Source organism: Piliocolobus tephrosceles, chromosome 6 (assembly GCF_002776525.5).
Source record: "Piliocolobus tephrosceles isolate RC106 chromosome 6, ASM277652v3, whole genome shotgun sequence".
Lineage (NCBI taxonomy): Eukaryota > Metazoa > Chordata > Mammalia > Primates > Cercopithecidae > Piliocolobus > Piliocolobus tephrosceles.
The window spans coordinates 11,306,195-11,326,122 of NC_045439.1; the positions used below are offsets into that span (position 1 = coordinate 11,306,195).

Here is a 19,928-nt window from a genome sequence, read left to right on the forward strand (position 1 = left end):
TTGAGTTGGGAGAGGAGCGAGTGGAACTGGTAGAGGGATGAGTCGAGCTTTTTTCATTGGACGTCCTGTTCCGAGGCCAAGATCTATGAGGATCCATGTTTCTCTCTGACTAGCTCAGTCTCATCCTGGGCCACATTTCTATTAAGTCACCATTGCCCAATCAGCTGTTGGAGGTAATGTGACCATTTCATTTGTCAGTACAAACCAATCTTGTATTTGGCATTATAAGTACTTGGTCAACAGATCTATGTGGTGAAGAGTGACAGTGATTTCTGTTTAAGCCAGTTGGGATAAAAGGACCAAGACCGTTTTGTTAGGTATGGTGGCAAAAAAAACATGTACTTCCATTTTAAAGGAGACTTTAAAAACAAAAGTTTATTTTCTCTCAGCAACGTTTAACTTCCAAATGTGTATACTTTTTTTAGATTGATAAAGGAAGCTGGCAAACAAGATCCTGAGCTGGCTTATATCAGTAGCAATTTTATAACTGGACATGGCATTGGGAAGAATCAGCCTCGCAACAAGCAGATGGAAGCTGAATTCAGAAAACAGGAAGAGGTAACTTAAAATAAGTGTACAATAACAGTTTTCAGGACATATACAGACACAGTGCCCATAGGGTCTCCCTTTTTTCATAGTTCCCCAGAATTATTATTATTTTTTTGTATTATGGAATGCTACTTTATGTATTAGAGCAGCTGTCCCCATGAGGTAGCTGTATAGTGATTTATGTGCTCAGAATTAGAATAGCTATCTGGCAAACCAAATTTGTGTCTTAATTGCCATCAACCAACTTATTTCCTGTGATTGGATTGATGTCACACAACTGCATTTCATGGAAAGACAAAGCATGTATGACCTTAACTCTTGTACATTCCATATGACTATGAATTAACACACTGAAATCTTTTCCTAGAAAGTGTTTTCTTTTTTTCATTTGAAGGCCTATTTTGTTTGAATTCTTAAAAAAACAGCACTATATTTTGTAGATTTTAGCTTAAATGTTTTTGTGCTTTTTAAGGTCTTAATACAGGAAACAGCATTGTAAAGATGCTAAAACCTAATACCATGTTCTGGCTTGTACACAAAAACCTATTTAAACTTTATTATTTAACTTAAAATTAGCAGAATAATTCCTGTTGAAGGCCTTTTCTACTTTGTAGCTGTTTGATAATCTCCAAATTTGGAGAGACCAGGAGCCAGTCTAATAGATCTAACTGTCTGAAAACTAGCTTATATTACCATTTAATTTATCCTGAATTGGAGAGTCTCATTAAATCAGCTTCTTTGTCCATGTTTCCATGCATCCTGAGTTTTCAGTGATACTGTCATCTTCTTTAGCCTGGCCTTAAGGATTTAGAATGCCCAAGAGCATGTGTGTCAGAAATAACAGTTGTCGTTTACTTTTAGTATTTTTTTTTTGTTTTGGAAATTTTCTTAGAAGTGCTTTTCTTGGTGGATTTTTTTTTTCAGGTACTTAGGAAATTTCGAGCACATGAGACCAACCTGCTTATTGCAACAAGTATTGTAGAAGAGGGTGTTGATATACCAAAATGCAACTTGGTGGTTCGTTTTGATTTGCCCACAGAATATCGATCCTATGTTCAATCTAAAGGAAGAGCAAGGGCACCCATCTCTAATTATATAATGTTAGCAGATACAGACAAAATAAAAAGTTTTGAAGAAGACCTTAAAACTTACAAAGCTATTGAAAAGGTAAGATCAAGAGATTAATATATGCTGGCAGGTTGGGAAAAAAATTAATATGGTTTATTTGTTATTCTTTGTGTCCATAGAAACAGATAATGAGTTTTATCTACAGGCGCTAATCTCAAAAGAGATGTACCTTGTGTACATTGTAAGGAAGTTGAGAATGACTACAAAGACCCAGCAGTGTTATACAAAGTGTTTGAAAGGGCACAATAAGATAACAGTGAAAATGGTCATCACATACATTATTGGGGATGAATGTCTGGGAAATTGCATTGTAAATATGGACAGTAACTGTTGACTGCTTACGTTATTGAGTGATTGGAAAATGATGACATGGTAATTACATTCAGAAAGACTGACAGTCATATGTACGTGTGTGTGTGTGTGTATGTGTGTAGGCACGGTACAGTATAGACTTTGTACCATATGGGGAGGGTCTCCATATTATTGGAACTGGGAGGGATTTATTGGAAGAAGGTGTCTGCAGCAGGTGACTTTGGAGTATTGAAGTATGTTTAGGAGAGACAGATATTTTCAAGAGAGTTTTTTCTGTAGGTACAGAGGCAGACAGGATGCGGCAAAGAAGATGTGTTTTCATCATAAGTTCTGTTTTTTAAATGTTCAGATCTTGAGAAACAAGTGTTCCAAGTCGGTCGATACTGGTGAGACTGACATCGATCCTGTCGTGGATGATGATGACGTTTTCCCACCATATGTGTTGAGGCCTGACGATGGTGGTCCACGAGTCACAATCAACACGGCCATTGGACACATCAATAGGTATGGCATCATGTCATTTGTGTGGAAAACCTGGGAATGTTGCACAGTTTAAACCTGTACATTTTGTATTGTTTACATTTTGCGATTACCAGTCTTCTCTTAGGCCATATTTTCGATGAAGAAAAGTTACTTTTTTCATTTTTTTAATCAAAAGGCAAAAACAGTATTGTGCAGCAATAAAAGTTCAGTATTCCTTGGCAAGGCTAACATGATGAAGGCATTTTAAATTAGGTTTAATTTAATTTTATAATTCTCACCAATTTTTTTCTAAATCCTGAAATTTTTTGTTTTGTGCCATAACCATTGGGTAATGTTAAATTTTCCCCTAGCAATAAAGTAAGATTATATTTTTGGGTACATTGTTAATTACTTTGTCCAGAGCTGATAATAAAATTTCTAGGAGCTAAGAAGAGCAGATTCTTTGCTGGATTATATATCAGGATAATTTCTATTCAGAGACAAAATAAAAGAGCAAGTATAAGATTTTCTTTGTAACCTTTTATTTTGAAACAATTTCAAACTTTAAAGTGTTGCAAGAATACTAGAATTCTCCTTTGCCCTTCACCTAGACACCAAGAGAGACTCATTCAGTTTCATGAGAATGTTCTTTGTAGCCAAAGGATCCACCTTAGAGTCAGGAGTTGTCCTCATGCCCTGTTGTCACATCTTCCTAAGTCTCCTTCAATCTGGAACCGTTCTTCAGTTTCTCCTTGACTTTAATGACCTTGAAACTTTGGAACATGATAGGCCGTCATTTTGTAGTCTGACTCTCAGTCTGGGTTTGTCTGATATTTTCTCATGATGAGACCCAGGTTACACGTTTTTGGGCAGCACGTCACTGAAATGATGGTGTCTTGTCCTCATCCCAACTTACCAAGTTGCACACCATGTTGATTTGTGTCCTTTCACTTAGATCACTTGAGTGAAGTCTGCCAGTTTTCTCTACTGTAACGTTCCCTTTCACCCCTTTTATAATTAGTAAATATTTCCTGGGGAGATACTTTGTATAAAAATGTATTCCTCTTCCAAGTTTGATTCATTAGTGTAAGCATTCTTTGATATTTCTGGGCCAAATTGATTATTACTATGATGGCTACTAACTCCATTATTTCTGTATTTATTAGTTGGCGTTCTACCATCCATTTCTTCTCTCCATTTATTCATTCTTATATTATCATTTTTTAATGTCAGCGTGAACTTATGGACTCCTGTTTTATTTAATGGGTTATAATCTATCATCACTTACTGTTTGTTTTGATGTTAAAATTGTTTCATATTTGGCCAGTGGGAACCCCTTAAAGCTAGTTTCTGTGTCTTTTTAACATCTCACTATTATTTGTTGAACACTTCCTTGTTTTATGGCACAAGACATTCTAGACTGCCCCACCCATGTTGGCAATTTCCTCAAATTTAGTGGAGAATGAATTGTGGTTAGAAACCAAGAACTGGATACTAGGTTTATTCATTGCTACCGGGGTGTTGCTGCTGCCAGGTTTTTGAGTGGACAGAGCTAGAATGTTTGTTTGTTCGTTCATGTTTACATCTGTATTTGTTTCAGTGTCTATCTGTTGATACCTCCATTTTCAGTGTGATGCTAGAGGTGTCATTCTAGATTTCCTCTTTTCTGTCTTTGTACCTCCTTTCTCTAATAGTCAGAAGTCTGGCTCCCATTGTCCTCAGAATAATTAGTATTCAGTCTTCCTGTATGTAGCTAGTCTTCCTGCTCTGTAGGACTGCCACTGGGGTCAGGTGCCCTTGCTGCACAGGTCACAATCTCACAGGGCTGCTGCCCATTCCAGCACCCTCCTGATGTGAGTCCTGTCCCAGCATCCCTTTCTGGGCTAGCTTTCTGCCCTGCTCCAACCTTCCCTGGTGCTGTTGCTCAGTGAGCTGCTAGTTCTGCTGTCCTTTTTGTGTCAGCACTGGGCTGTCCCGCCCTCTTCTGATGCCTTCCTTGCACGTGTGCTGGTAGTTGGTGGCAGACATAAGATGATTAAGGAGAAAATGTTGGCAGTGTGTTTTCTTACTGGATTCTGAACAGTACTTTGTGCTCTATTATGGTAACACTCAACACATGTGGCTATCAAAATTCAATTTAAAATAAAATAAAAAATGGATTTTCGTAGTTGTACTTGTCACATTTCAAGTGTTCACCCGCCACTGCCCTGCTGGGCATCGAAGATACAGAACATCTTTGCAGAGTTCTGTTAGACAACACTGTTCTGTCTTATTCAAAGTTTGAAGCAGTAAAGTTTAAATGCCACATATAAATACAAAATCAGTAGAGGGGAAGAGGCACATGACAAATCAAACTCGAGGTTGTAAATATCAATATTTTCTCGGTTGTAGATTCAGCCTCAGACTTTCTTTTTCTTCACAGATACTGTGCTAGATTACCAAGTGATCCGTTTACTCATCTAGCTCCTAAATGCAGAACCCGAGAGTTGCCTGATGGTACATTTTATTCAACTCTTTACCTGCCAATTAACTCACCTCTTCGAGCCTCCATTGTTGTAAGTTTAGAAAAAGAAATGATTGTTATATTTTAAAATATGTCATTAGTGGATTTTTTTTTCAGCTTTTCTAAAACTTGCAATTTATAGGGAAATTTGATTTTAAAATCTGCTTTCATGAACAGGAGCCTTGTGTTGACAGACCAAAAATAAAAATAAAAAACAAAATTTACTCTCAAAAGTAAATTTATAGATCACTTTTGTTGTCATCTACATGTTCATATTTGTAATAGACTGTCTAATTTACAGATACTTAGAACCGGACTGGGTGATCTCTGAAGTTTCTTCTAAGGTGTTACTAACATGCACATTTTTGACAGGAGTCATTCAACTGTGGCTTAGACACTTAGAGTGATATAAAATGTGTTATGCGTTGTCCTAGTTATTTTGTTGGTGACTCAAAAATCTGCTTTTTGTAATACTGTTCTTGGTTCCAGTACTGATTTCCAAATATTCCAAGATGACTAATTTCTATTGCACATAAAAAGGTGCTCAGTACTATTAATGTTATAGCTGTGTTTTGATAAATCTTTTTGTTACATATTTATTGATTAGTAAAAATAAGATACTTTAAAATCTTACTGAAATTTAAATTCATCAAAATTGTAAAATCTTAATTATGACTTAGTTTTTACTGGGCAGGACTTCTAAAGATGAATATTTCAAATATGGAGATAAGAATTTTTAAACACTTGCTGGAATGTTTAAAAATAAAGAACTTTGTTTTGGCAAATTGAACTTTAAAGATGTTGGGGCAGTGGTTTCCTAGGTGTTTCATGTGCTAGAGGTAATACAGCGATGTGCATATACAATGGAAAGGTTTTTGTTATTTTCAGGGTCCACCAATGAGCTGTGTACGATTGGCTGAAAGAGTTGTAGCTCTCATTTGCTGTGAGAAACTGCACAAAATTGGTAAGGATGTTTGAAAAGCATATACAAATAAAAATAAATTGCAACCATTGTAAAAAAAAAAGCATATAGAGGACTTTATAGATCTCTAAGGATTTTGTAGAGCTATTCACTTGCTGCTCTTCGTGTGCTTTGGTGAATTTAAATATAAGTGTTAGTAACTTGAAGACCCTACAGTGTTGTGGGAGCTCTTTATTTTCCATAGCTTAACTGTAAACAACTGTCATTTATTTGCTCTCTTTAATGACTCCTTTTAAATACATAAAGGTATTTTTGTAATTGTTGAATCATGCACCATGAACACTTGTGTTTTAATATATCAATCTCTCAAGTTAGTCTATACTAGTATAGAAATTAATCCTTTTTTAAAAATGGACTCAGTTTCTTTTTTTTTTTTTTTTTTTTTTTCTCAATCCTGCCCCTTCTGTGTAAGTGGACCCATTCTCCATGGCCATTTTATTTAGCATTGATACGTGCTGATGTCATGTTTAGATGTTTTTGTTTCTGAGCCTTAGAACAGAATTTGCAGTCCTGCTCATATTGGTACATATGGATGCCAAAATAGACTTTGCCTGAAGTGTGAATCTGATTACATTTACATTGTGAAAGGCAAAGGTGCTTTAGTTTCCATTACTTTTCCAGGTCCTTCTAACATAGTTCTGTTCTAGATTCTTTACTAATTAAATAGTCAAAATCTGGATTGTGTTAATTCTCTCTTTAAATTTCTTAGGGGAACTGGATGACCATTTGATGCCAGTTGGAAAAGAGACTGTTAAATATGAAGAAGAGCTTGATTTGCATGATGAAGAAGAGACCAGTGTTCCAGGAAGGCCAGGTTCCACGAAACGAAGGCAGTGCTACCCAAAAGCAGTTAGTATTGGTTAGAACAGAGTAAAAACCTAGCATTTCTGACTTCGTTTTCTGCTACATCACATTTCAGCTCCTCTGCTTGGCTGACTTCCCACACCCTTGCAGTTTGGCCCACTCTGGATCTCAGCTCCTTTCTCCAATTCACAGCTTCTTTCAGATCAGCCTCTTTCCTTCCTTATGTAGACTGTGTGCTCTTCCACTTCAGTGGTTGCTTTTGTTTTTCTTCTCAAAAGGATTCTTGGACCCATCTCTCATATTCTATCCAGAATGAGCTTATTTCATTTAAATAGACATTCTGTTTCATTCATTTTAGTGGTGTGATTCTTGTTTTACTTATGATTTGGGGCTAAGACAGAAGAGGATTTGTATGATAAAATAAGCAAGTGAAAAGATGCCCTCAAGATGACAGGTACACTGGAAGGTAGAAGCACAAATATCTGTCAAGAGTTAGGATGTGGGCCATTGGGAATCGAAATAAGTTATTTCCATGGACTGTTTCCAGCTCAATCTGTGGGCATCCTAGCAGAGCTCACACATGAAAGCATCTCTAAATCTGACTTCTAGTAATAGACATACTTGGCTGAAGTATTTATTTTAAAAATATTTGTTAATATTGTTACCTCATAAGAACCCCAAGCAAAAGCAGAATTTTGCTGTGTGTAGTAGTCCCGCTTACCCTTGGAGGGTATGTTCCAAGACCCGCACTACTAAATGCAGTGGAAACTGCAGATAGTACCGGATCCTCCAACAGCTCAACGTTGTTTCATTAGAACGTCGACGAGGAAAAAAAATTCATTCCCCGCCAGGGCCACTGTCTCTGTGTGGAGTTGGCACGTTCTCCTCGTGTCTGCTTACTCCGGTTTCCTGCTACATCCCAAAGCCGTGCACACCAGGTGAACTGGCATGTCTGCGCTGCACCACTGTGAGTGAGCATGGGGATGCGTGTGCGTGTGCCCTGCCACAGAGTGGTGTCCTCTCCGGGATGGGTTCCCGCACGGGGCCCTGAGCTGCCAGGATAGACTCTGGAACCCTTGGCCCTGAACTGGAATACGTGGGTGAATAATCATATTCCTTGTTTTTATTCATCTTTCTTAATTGTATCTATAGCTCACATTTCTTTTAATGCCTAACATTTAAAGTGTTTTTTTAATTTAGAAATTTGGTGATGTTTTTGTGATCAGAAATATGCTGGAGGAATTTAACTGGTTTATGTCAATTAGCCTGTGGGAAAATTGGTTTCTTTCTACCAATTGGTTGTTTCCCTTAGCCAGTTTCTAAGAACCTGCCAAAGACATTAAGTGAGGACTTATAGCATATATTATGCTTTTAAAAATGTTTATACATATTTATTATAGTTTTAAGATATAAATTAGGCACAGTAATAACAAAATAGTACAATTGTAACCATATACTATAATAAAAGTTATGTGAATGTGGTCTCTCTCAAAATACTGTACTGTACACACCTATTACTGGACCGTGACTGACCTCAGGTACTGAAGCCATGGAGGCTGCAGATAAGCAGGGACTGCTGTGCTTGTATCTTAGCTTAAATATGTGGTTCTTTGGTTTTACTTATGCAGTTTTCTTTATACAATTTTGCATCCAGCTTAGCATTTTCAAGATTCAGAATCATGTTAGTTTTTTAACAATCATGAATATTACCCATCTTCCCAAAATGCATGTTTCCCTCATACCAAATTTTCACGTGAGACTAGTTTCATGTAATAAAGTCGTTAATGATAAGTGTTTGGAAAAGCACAGTATTGGCTGGGTGTGGTGGCTCACACCTGTGATCCCAGCATTTTGGGAGTCTGAGGCAGGAGGATCACTTGAGGTCAGAAATCCGACCAGCCTGGTCAACATGGTGAGACCTTGTCTCTACAAAAAAAGAAAAGCATAGTACTGCTTGGCATCCTGTTTTATTAATAGATACATTCTTTATTTTCTGATTCTCTATTAAATATAATGGTCTCTTTTACCAGCATTTTTGTACCTTTTAACTACAGATGCAGTTCTTTTCAGGAACTGCAAGACCATAATCTGAAGGATTGTGTTAATAATTGAAAGCCTAGCAGCAATCTCCATTTAATTATGGTTCACTCACATAATGAGGTAGCCATTGCAAATGATGATACTGGTTCATATTGACTCTGACAGATATTCTCTTTATAGTAATGGGATAAAAATCAGGCTATCTCACACACACACACACATACCCTAATATATACTAGTGTTGTGTGATTTTATTTGTATTGAAAAATATAAATGTATATATGTTTCTATACATTTATACATAAAAAAAGAGTCTAGGAAATTATACAGTATATCAAAATGTTAATAAAGGCTGTCTTTGAGTGATAGGATTATATGTAATTTTTTAAAAATTTGCCTAACTTTATTTTCTGATCCTCTACAGTTAGTACTTAAAAAGCCCAAGGAAGAGATGAGTTTTCTTGTTAAAAGAAATAGATCAAATGAATAGTATTTTTAAAAAGGCCCTGCAGTGTTGAATTGTTTTATATATAATTTTAGTATTAGCTATATAGTCAACAGTGCATTATAGTGTATGTGAACTTGAGCCACTATCAGCAGCCCTGGCCTGAGATCCACTGACTTACCCCACAGGGTTAAGTAATTAAGAGGTGTCATGCCTTGGGTATTTTCTTAGCTTTTTCTCACCAGCTTTTAGTAAAGCCAGAATTAGTTTTCTTGCTGACATCTGGAAAAGAGGCTAATATACTTGAGCATGACGCTTAATTTTCCTTTCCACCTCTAGATTCCAGAGTGTTTGAGGGATAGTTATCCCAAACCTGATCAGCCCTGTTACCTGTATGTGATAGGAATGGTTTTAACTACACCTTTACCTGATGAACTCAACTTTAGAAGGCGGAAGCTCTATCCTCCTGAAGATACCACAAGATGCTTTGGAATACTGACAGCCAAACCCATACCTCAGGTAGATATTTGGTAATGACTGCTTATGTCAAAAACATCTTGCTTAGGAAAAGAAAAAAAAAAAACTAGTAGAAAGTACCTTTTGTTACCTCAGTATGTTTAATATTTAAAGATGAAGGTGCCTCTTCTGTTTCTGCACTGGAAACCATCATTTCTCTTCTGAAGTTAACTGTAATGGAATAAAATACCTGTTAATTTTGAGGGGTGCTTTATGTTTCCTTTTGCTAAGATTCCACACTTTCCTGTGTACACACGCTCTGGAGAGGTTACCATATCCATTGAGTTGAAGAAGTCTGGTTTCATGTTGTCTCTACAAATGCTTGAGTTGATTACAAGACTTCACCAGTATATATTCTCACATATTCTTCGGCTTGAAAAACCTGCACTAGAATTTAAACCTACAGATGCTGATTCAGCGTACTGTGTTCTACCTCTTAATGTTGGTAAGAAAAAGATCTCTTACTTTGATAACTCTAAATTAGATACATATACAGATATACAGCTTAGGTATGAAACTTATCTGTATCTTGTTTTAATAAGCTAAAGAATCGTTTTTCTCTTCTAAGTTAATGACTCCAGCACTTTGGATATTGACTTTAAATTCATGGAAGATATTGAGAAGTCTGAAGCTCGCATAGGCATTCCCAGTACAAAATATACAAAAGAAACACCCTTTGTTTTTAAATTAGAAGATTACCAAGATGCAGTTATCATTCCAAGGTAGGTATTTAAATGGAAAGAAAAATGGTGGTGATACTTTGTTTTAAAAGATACACTAGGTCGGGCTCAGTGGCTCATGCCTGAAATTACAGCACTTTGGGAGGCCAGGGTGGGTGGATCATGAGGTCAGGAGATCGAGACCATCCTGGCCAGCATGGTGAAGCCTCGTCTCAACTAAAAATACAAAAAATTAGCCAGATGTGGTGGTGCACACCTGTAGTCCCAGTTACCCGGGAGGCTTGAGGCAGGGCAATCACTTCAAGCTGGGAGGTGGAGATTGCAGCAAGGGGAGATCGCACCACTACACTCCAAGACACAGCAAGACTCTCCAAAAAAAAAAAACCACTTATTCACGTGGGAATATAAGTGGGCTGTGACTTTAGCATTGTAATTACTAATAGGAAATATATTAGTCAGTCAGGCATGGTGATCCATGCTGTAATCACAGCTACTCGGGGCTGAGGTGGGAGGATTGCTTCAGCCCAGGATTTGTAGGCTGTGCAGTAAGCTGTGATCACACCACTGCACTCCAGCTTGGTCTACAGATGGGGGAAGAAAAAGAAAGAAAAGAAAATATAGGTAATCTCTTAAGGTTGACCTGTTCTCTCCAGTTTACTTGCTTACAAAATAAAACCTAAAACATTATAGATGAGGAATTTTCCTTTGTAAAGGGTCAGATAATGTAATGTTGGTAGGCTTTCTTCTTAAAATCTCCATCCTTTTAGTCTCCAAAGTCTTACAGAATTTGATTATAAATAATGATTTCATTTCTTAAAATTTTTATAAGGAATATTAAGTTCTATGAAAATAGTAAATCCAGAATGATTTTCTTTTCTATAAAAATTTAGGGAATGGAGTTTTGGGGCAATAAAATACAGACAGTTTTCAAATAATTATAGTACTAGTTATAATTCATCTTTGATTTTTTTTTTCTTTTTGCACCTCAAAACCATATTTTAGTTATCAGGACTATTGTAGTCATAGATGATGCAGTAATACGTTTTATATGACAAGTGTCTTTAATGTTTAGCATTAGTAATATGCAAAGTATTTATTTGCATAGTGTATGTTTTTTACACGGTTTATATTGATAAAATAGATATGTAAAGGTGCCATTTAGCTTCATGTGTTATCAAAATGTAGATATTTAGAACAAGAATAATAATAAAGTGGGACAATAATGTGTCCGTTTTTACTTAATAAAAATACAGTTCTTACATACTTGAAATATATTTGGAATAAAAAGTTTTGTTACTTATTTTTAATCTTTTGAATTCTTAATCATAATTTCCATACTAAAAACAGTTGTGTTTTGAGAACAGTTGATTTAAACCAAAAAGCAACTGATTGTTTTTTGTTTTTTTTTTTTAGATATCGCAATTTTGATCAGCCTCATCGATTTTATGTAGCTGATGTGTACACTGATCTTACCCCACTCAGTAAATTTCCTTCCCCTGAGTATGAAACTTTTGCAGAATATTATAAAACAAAGTATAACCTTGACCTAACCAATCTCAACCAGCCACTGCTGGATGTGGACCATACATCTTCAAGGTAAGAAGCTTCAGAGATGACACTTGGATTGCACTTGAGGCCTTCTTACCAGACATCACTAGACACGCAGAGGTTCACTCTCTGCCTGCCCACTCGTGGACTCTCTGAAATCAGGAGATGCTTTGCACACAGACTTGCCCAAGGGGTAGCCCAGGAGGCTGTAATTTAAATGAGCGCTTCAGATGATTTTCGGGCACAGTGAAGTTGAAGAACCACTATGAATATGTACTCATTTTTGTGTGTTTGATAAAGTTGTTTTGGAATTCTTACAGACTTAATCTTTTGACACCTCGACATTTGAATCAGAAAGGGAAAGCTCTTCCTTTAAGCAGTGCTGAGAAGAGGAAAGCCAAATGGGAAAGTCTGCAGAATAAACAGGTAATGATAGTTCATTGTACTAGCATGACTTAGTATTTGTTTGAGTATTAAACATTATTAAAGATAAGTTTGAATTTTATCTTACCAAGTTTAATGCATGATTCGTTGATTTTTTAAACGTTACCTAATCCTCAGATTTTGTTTTGTTTTAATCAGTATTATTGTTGAATGTTATTTGAATGTTCTTTTTGGTAAACTTGAGAGTTTTGTTTTTATACTTAGCCCATTAATATATCACAAAATCATTCTCATAAATCCTGTGATAAATCCCATTTGGCCTTAGGGATTATTTTTACAAATATTTTTAAAAATTAAGTTTTACTAGCATTTGTAATTTTCTTTATCCATTAGTGAAATTGGTCCCTTTTTTTTTTTTTTTAAATTCTTTTGTGTGTGCGCTTTGTATTTATCTGTCCGTTTTTCCCCTTACTTGAAGATACTGGTTCCAGAACTCTGTGCTATACATCCGATTCCAGCATCACTGTGGAGAAAAGCAGTTTGTCTCCCCAGCATCCTTTATCGCCTTCACTGCCTTTTGACTGCAGAGGAGCTGAGAGCCCAGACTGCCAGCGATGCTGGCGTGGGAGTCAGATCACTTCCTGCGGATTTTAGGTATGCCTGTGCAGTCGGCCAGAAAGAACACGGATCATGAGATCCTGGTTGCAGAAGACCAGAATTCAGTTAAAATTGTATATAACATAATTCTTAGTAGAAAGAAAATATAGATATCTTACGTTCTTGTCAAGTCTCAGAGGGAGATGAGAATCTGAGGTCAGAATAACCATTGCTACTTAAGCCGTAACAGTTGGAGTGAGAATGAAATTGTTTTTTGTTACTGCATCAGCATTTTCAATCTGTTTTTTGTTTTAAAAATCCAAACATATGTTAAAAAGCAATAGCCTTAGCATGTTCTTTGTCTTCATTATTTTCTTCCCATTAGTAAAATCTCTGCATTCTAAAAAAACTATTGGCTTAAGCACTCACATTAATTTTGGTTATCCAATTGGCAATATCACGACTGTTCTAGGACTGAAGGAGTTTTAAAATATAATAGGAATAACCGCAGTATTTACTGAGTAGTTACTACAGTGCCAAACACTAGCTTAAATGCTGTACCCTGTGTCAGTTAGCTCATTTAATCATTAAGACAGTGCTGTGAGATAGGAATTGTTAGCCGTTTTCTCAGGTGCAGAAGCTGAGGCACAGAGAGTTTATGTAAGTTGCCCAAAGTTAGTCAGTGGGTTAACCAGAGTGCCTGGGATTCTAACCCATGAAGCTAGACCCCAGGTCCTGCAGGATGCCTGCAAGCTTCATGACATTCTTAACTACCACGCCTAGAGTCTAGGGCCGGGGATTAAAGCAGTAGAGAAAACCATGTCCCACTTTATAATTCACATTGTGCAGAATTCCAAATAATGTTAAATTCTGCCTTGGAAACTTACTTCTCTTCTAAAGTTTAGGAGTACATTTTTGAGATCTTTGTTTTTGTTTTTAAATTCAAATTGCTGATGCTCTCAGCCTAGCTGTCTCAAAGAATCTGATGTAAAGTTATAAAAATGTCTTTGCAGATACCCTAACTTAGACTTCGGGTGGAAAAAATCTATCGACAGCAAATCTTTCATCTCAATTTCTAACTCCTCTTCAGCGGAAAATGATAATTACTGTAAGCACAGCACAATTGTCCCTGAAAATGCTGCACATCAAGGTGCTAATAGAACCTCCTCTCTAGAAAATCATGACCAAATGTCTGTGAACTGCAGAACGTTGCTCAGCGAGTCCCCTGGTAAGCTCCATGTTGAAGTTTCAGCAGATCTTACAGCAATTAATGGTCTTTCTTACAATCAAAATCTCGCCAATGGCAGTTATGATTTAGCTAACAGAGACTTTTGCCAAGGAAATCAGCTGAATTACTACAAGCAGGAAATACCCATGCAACCAACTACCTCATATTCCATTCAGAATTTATACAATTATGAGAACCAGCCCAGCGATGAATGTACTCTCCTGAGTAATAAATACCTTGATGGAAATGCTAACAAATCTACCTCAGATGGAAGTCCCATGATGGCCGTAATGCCTGGTACGACAGACGCTATTCAAGTGCTCAAGGGCAGGATGGATTCTGAGCAGAGCCCTTCTATTGGGTACTCCTCAAGGACTCTTGGCCCCAATCCTGGACTTATTCTTCAGGCTTTGACTCTGTCAAACGCTAGTGATGGATTTAACCTGGAGCGGCTTGAAATGCTTGGCGACTCCTTTTTAAAGCATGCCATCACCACGTATCTGTTTTGCACTTACCCTGATGCTCATGAGGGCCGCCTTTCATATATGAGAAGCAAAAAGGTAAGAGATGATTTTTTTATTTTGAGCAGTTAATTATTCAGTGTGCCTGAAAGTGGTTTGCAGTGTTGGATAATCTCAGACGACAAGAACGTATCATGCTCAGAAATTGCTGCACCGGCTGAGCACAGCTGCTCCCTTGTTCTACCAGGGCCAGCGAAAACCTGTGGCAGAACCACCTGGCAGTGGATGACTATTGCTTTACATCGACCCCACACTCAACGTTTTGGGGCTTGGCTGATCTCCATGTGTCTTACTTTTTGATTGAAATTCAGTTCAAAGGAAACTATGCAAGTGTGTACACCTCTTGATCCTGAGGGGATTTGAAGAAATGTGCATTGTAGTCAGTCAAGGAGCTTCTGCTTTGTTGAATTAAACGTTTATTTGAGAGGGTACATCTTGGCTTACAAGGTGTATAGACAGGAGTAAGACGCAGGTCTTGTGGAGGGGCTCATCTCCGAGGTTTTGGAGAGTGGAGGGGAGAGAGTAACAACAGGCTTCACAGAGCTTGACTGCTCTCCAGTGTGAAGAGGGTGACACCAGAGTTGTGAGTAATAAATGCTCCATAGCTCCCAGGAAGGGTGGGCTCTTAAAGTCAGCATGGACTAAGACTTAAGAAAAGGAATGAAGGTAAGACATTCAAGTTATGGTGGGAAAAAATGGAAAAAGAAGTATCGCCAGGCAACATGAGCCTCCTGGACAAATACCTTAGAGAGCTGCTGATCACTTGCAGCACTTAGAAGGAAGGAAGGAACATCACTGTTGAATCAAGGATGGCATCAATGGAGGAGGCAAGTTGACAGTGCATAAGCAAAGTGAACAGATGGCAGAGCATGTCAGTGTCAGGGAAGCAGCCGTGACAGCAGTCGGAAGTGTGGAAATACCTGAGAAAAGGCTTGAAAAGGCAGGTATGATGAAGCTGTGTCGTAGAAGGCCTTGAATGCTGGGCTAAGGAGTTTGCACGTGTTTTGAGTGTTGTAGGCACTGTTGAAGGAATTTGGAGCAAGGAACTATTAATAAAGTGGTAGTTTAAAATGATTAATCTGGTAGCAGAATGTAGTGTGAGTTGAAAAGCAAATCCAAACCAACAGCAGAAGCAGAAAATGTTATAGAACTAGAGTTCTGGTAGAGAGGAAGGGGCTGAGGTGAGTAAGAAGAAATAATTTAGCTAACAACTTAAAAGTGCTTACTCTGCACTACTCTAAAAGATAATCATATACACACACATATATATACACATATATATAAGCCTAATCTAATTTTTACAATTCTGAGAGGTAGAAACTTTAATTTTCCCCATTTTATAGGTGAAGATAGGCTAGAGAAGTTAGCTTGCCCAAGGTCACTTGGCAAGTAAATGGCAGAGCTTGGGTTGAATACAGACAGCCTGTCTTTGGAGACCTTGCTCTTCCCCATCACACTAGCCGCTTGGGATAGAACTATCACAACAGGCAGCACACCAAGCATTTCCCCGGTGTTCACTCGTTTACTCTTCGCTAAGCCTCTGGGAAGGAGCCGACACATCCCTGTTTTGCAGATGAGGGTACTCACACTTAGTCGAATGGGCTTCTGTCAGGTCACCTAACTGTTCATCCAGGAGAGTCAGGAGTGTGTCCGAGATCTCCCAGGATGATCTTGAGGTGGACTGGAGGCACAGTCGTAACAACCATGCAAACTGGCAACTTGGGGGTAGGGGCAGTGGCAGTAGCAGGGAGGTAGGGAGAAATGTGGGAAGTCAAGGTTAGAGTTGAGGTTTTAGACCTCATGGAATATGAAGTGGAAATGTTCAGATAATTGCGACGGTAGGATTCAGATATGGTTTTATAGAGTAGTCGCCATATGGAGGCTCTCAGAACGGATGAGATTTCCAAGAGGTGGTTGCAGGAAGAAAGTATCAGAGGCTTCGACAAGTGTGGCATAGGCAGTAGGATAGGATACTCTGTTAGCTAAGACAAGACGGAGGTGGCTTTCTGTTACAAAACTTGTCCATTTGTCTGCTCAGAAACCTTCAACTCCTTATTTTTGCAGAAAGAGTGATCACTCCCTCAGCCTGCTGTTCAGGCCCTTTCAGCCCTGATGCGTTTTGGATCCTAAGCAGGTGGAAGCCCCTTGCAGCTCATTGGACAGACTCCATGCTCAGACCCCCAGCCTTGGGGCCCTTGCTCTGTCCTTCCTTCTGCAGAGTGCTCGCTCCCGTCTCTACGTGTCCAGAATTTTGCCCCATATCTGAGACCTTATGTAACTCACTTTTCTTCATCCCGCCCACCATTTCTGTCAACTTGGAATGTGATTTCCCTCCCGTGGGTCCACGTTGCACTTTATCCTCTTCTTGGCACTTGTGATGCTTTGTTCTCTTAGCTTGGAAAGGGAAGCGGGCAGTTACTTCAGCCTGCTACGTTTCAGGCAGAGAGGGAGAGTACTTTTGGCCATAGTGGTCACACGTGCACTCCTTGTCCCTGCCAGCCTGTGTGTCATGAGGACTGCCCCCTCTCCTGCTGCCGTGATTCCGTCAGGGTTGCCCAGTCGAGTGCCTCTCACTTGGGGGGTGTCTTTTAAACAGCAGTTGAGTTACATGGGAAGAGGGCTAATGAAGTACTTAATAATGAGGTACCCAGCTTTATGAAAATGAAAATGGGATTGACAATTCTAGGCCCTAGTTTCCAAGTCATAACTTGACAGAAATGCAATGATGTGAGCCAATTAGGAAGGAGATAGAGGCATTAGGAAAAACAGACCGGAGTAGAGGATAGACAGTAAAGCTGTTCCATTAATGTAAATAAACAGAAACCTTTTGGTTCATTTTTTTAAAAGTTGAATAAAAGTGTCTTGAAATGCCTGTAAAACAAAGGAATAATATTTGAGAGAGCATTATAGTTGAAATCCCATTTGTGGCTTCAATTCTAGGAATATAACATAGTTTCAGTTTTGTTTGGTGCCAGTTTTCACTTTGCAGCTAGAGCTGATGACATCCTCCCCCCATTTCATTGAAAATATTGTGACATCTTGACTTTTTATATGGGTTGTTTTCTACTTTGGTAATTCCAATTAGCAGTTTGCATTTTATATCATCAGCTTGTATTTTCAAGGCTTTGATATTGTCTGAATCGATTCTTCTCAGTCATTCATAAAGAATTTGCATAGCTGTATACGTTATTTTTTCTGCTCTGCATCTTATATTCAGAAATATTTACACCAAAAAAGTATAGAATATGTGGGAATTTAATATTCTTTTTATAACATGAATGGGTGGAAAAACTGTAGAGCCCTTATACTTAATTGATGACCATATAATTAATTGATTAATTTGAGGAACATTAACTGAGGATATGTTAATATGCCTTGAATGAATTCCAGCAGTGGTCATTTGTGGATAAGTATCCTAATATTTTCTGCTAAAGGTCAGCAACTGTAATCTGTATCGCCTTGGAAAAAAGAAGGGACTGCCCAGCCGCATGGTGGTGTCAATATTTGATCCCCCTGTAAACTGGCTTCCTCCTGGTTATGTAGTAAATCAAGACAAAAGCAACACAGATAAATGGGAAAAAGATGAAATGGTAAGTTTTTGTGTGTGTGTAACTGGAGGGATTTACTTTTTGGTGAGCCAAAGAATTTTGTTTTATTAATTTTTTGTTTCATTTTCTTGGTATGTTTATAATAGAGCAGATGTTTGATATATTTAATTAATTCCTTTAAATACACTGTCTTTTCACTGAATTCAGAAATAGTGTTATAATTTTGATGGAGGCAAATTTCTATTTTTATTACTTCTTTTCCAAAGGCATAGAGTATGTGATGTTTTGGCTTTGAGTTTTGCTCTTTTTTAAAAAAATTTCACTTTGCTGTTATTACAATTTATCCTAGATCCTTAGCTCTGTTCAGTGAAATGACTTTTCAGTGACCTGTGATCTCCAGTCTGTCTGTGAAATAATTAATTTCAATAAAATCTTGCTTTTGTAGCTCAGGGTTTTCTCAGTCAGGACTCCTGTGAACTTAAAAAAAAATATCATCCATAAAGATTGTTATTTTCTGGAAATAATTTAAATCTTGCCAGTGACTTAAGAAGACTCCACATATCAGCAACAGCTGCTTCATTTTGTCTTGTCTTGAAGGCCACCAGAGGGCACTTGGGAGGGCCTCCGAGCTGCAGGAATCGGTGGGGTGGTGGTTGACTGGGGGAGTTCTAGTGCCTCTTCCAAAGTGAAAGGCAATGCTTCAGACAGTTTCATTTCCTGGAGATTTATTTTGCATTAAAGATAAATTGGCTCATTGTTACTTCATTTTTACTTCAGGCCAACAATGATAATACCATTTTTTTCTTTCACAGGTTATATTTTTAAATACACATTTTCTTCATGTCCTCTTTCTGTTACGTGTATCTTATATATCTGCCTTTAAGTATTTCCAGGTAGCATGTTCTGTGACACTATTCAGATTTTTATCTATTTATTGAGGATGCTTTTAACTCATGTAGTATTTGTCTTATTACAGAATTAGAACTTATTTGGAAAGTGTTAAGGGAATATTTTAATGTTATTTTAATGCAAGTTAGGTCCAAACAATTATTTGTTACTAATTTAGAAATATGTAGAACCTTAGAGGAAAATATATAGATTTTGAACTTTAGAAATGGCATTGTATTTCTACGAATAACATTCCAATAACAGTCATCCTCCTTTATTAATACCATTTCATAATGTATTTGGCTCTTTTTAAAAACTTGTAGCATAAAGGTGACATTGCCATGTCATACTGATTTTTTTTTTTTTTTAAGATACAACACAAAGTTCAATTTATGTTTCTTAACGTTTATGATGACACTTTGGTTATTGGAATTCATTAGAAATACTGTTCAGATTTTTATTTAGTAACTTATTTGTATTGAAATATAGGCCATTGCATGATGTTGAAAAGATACTCTGGTTTTGGCTGGTTGCATTGCCGTTCTCCCTACCTTGCTCTGGCCCTTCCGCAAACGGGCTTAAGTGAAAACCTTTGCATGCTAAACACCTCTTGATAGAAGAAAGTATCAAAGTTGACTTGAATGATACAGGAAAGGATTTCATGTGGCTGTTTTTTCTTAAAAGGCTTGAAGTGCTCTTGAAAAACATTTTACGAGGTAGAACCCCACTCTTTTGTAGATGAAGAATCTGAAACCCAGAGGCACTAAAAGGCTTTGCCCAGGATCACACAGTT

At 37.7% G+C, this 19,928-nt stretch overlaps 1 protein-coding gene across 6 annotated transcripts in view; it reads left to right on the plus strand.

The window, feature by feature from the left end:
* DICER1 (dicer 1, ribonuclease III) overlaps nucleotides 1-19,928 on the plus strand; it is a 72,323-nt gene that overhangs the window by 40,447 nt on the left and 11,948 nt on the right. For all 6 annotated transcript variants that reach the window (XM_031935743.1, XM_023205560.3, XM_023205557.3 and 3 more), the window contains 14 exons: nucleotides 426-558; nucleotides 1,474-1,716; nucleotides 2,339-2,493; nucleotides 4,874-5,006; nucleotides 5,843-5,918; nucleotides 6,646-6,785; nucleotides 9,565-9,744; nucleotides 9,973-10,186; nucleotides 10,310-10,463; nucleotides 11,835-12,017; nucleotides 12,290-12,395; nucleotides 12,832-13,007; nucleotides 13,964-14,738; nucleotides 18,134-18,289. In XM_031935743.1, the coding sequence (XP_031791603.1) occupies nucleotides 426-558; nucleotides 1,474-1,716; nucleotides 2,339-2,493; nucleotides 4,874-5,006; nucleotides 5,843-5,918; nucleotides 6,646-6,785; nucleotides 9,565-9,744; nucleotides 9,973-10,186; nucleotides 10,310-10,463; nucleotides 11,835-12,017; nucleotides 12,290-12,395; nucleotides 12,832-13,007; nucleotides 13,964-14,738; nucleotides 18,134-18,289 (2,824 nt within the window). The remainder of the gene's footprint in view (nucleotides 1-425; nucleotides 559-1,473; nucleotides 1,717-2,338; nucleotides 2,494-4,873; nucleotides 5,007-5,842; nucleotides 5,919-6,645; nucleotides 6,786-9,564; nucleotides 9,745-9,972; nucleotides 10,187-10,309; nucleotides 10,464-11,834; nucleotides 12,018-12,289; nucleotides 12,396-12,831; nucleotides 13,008-13,963; nucleotides 14,739-18,133; nucleotides 18,290-19,928) is intronic.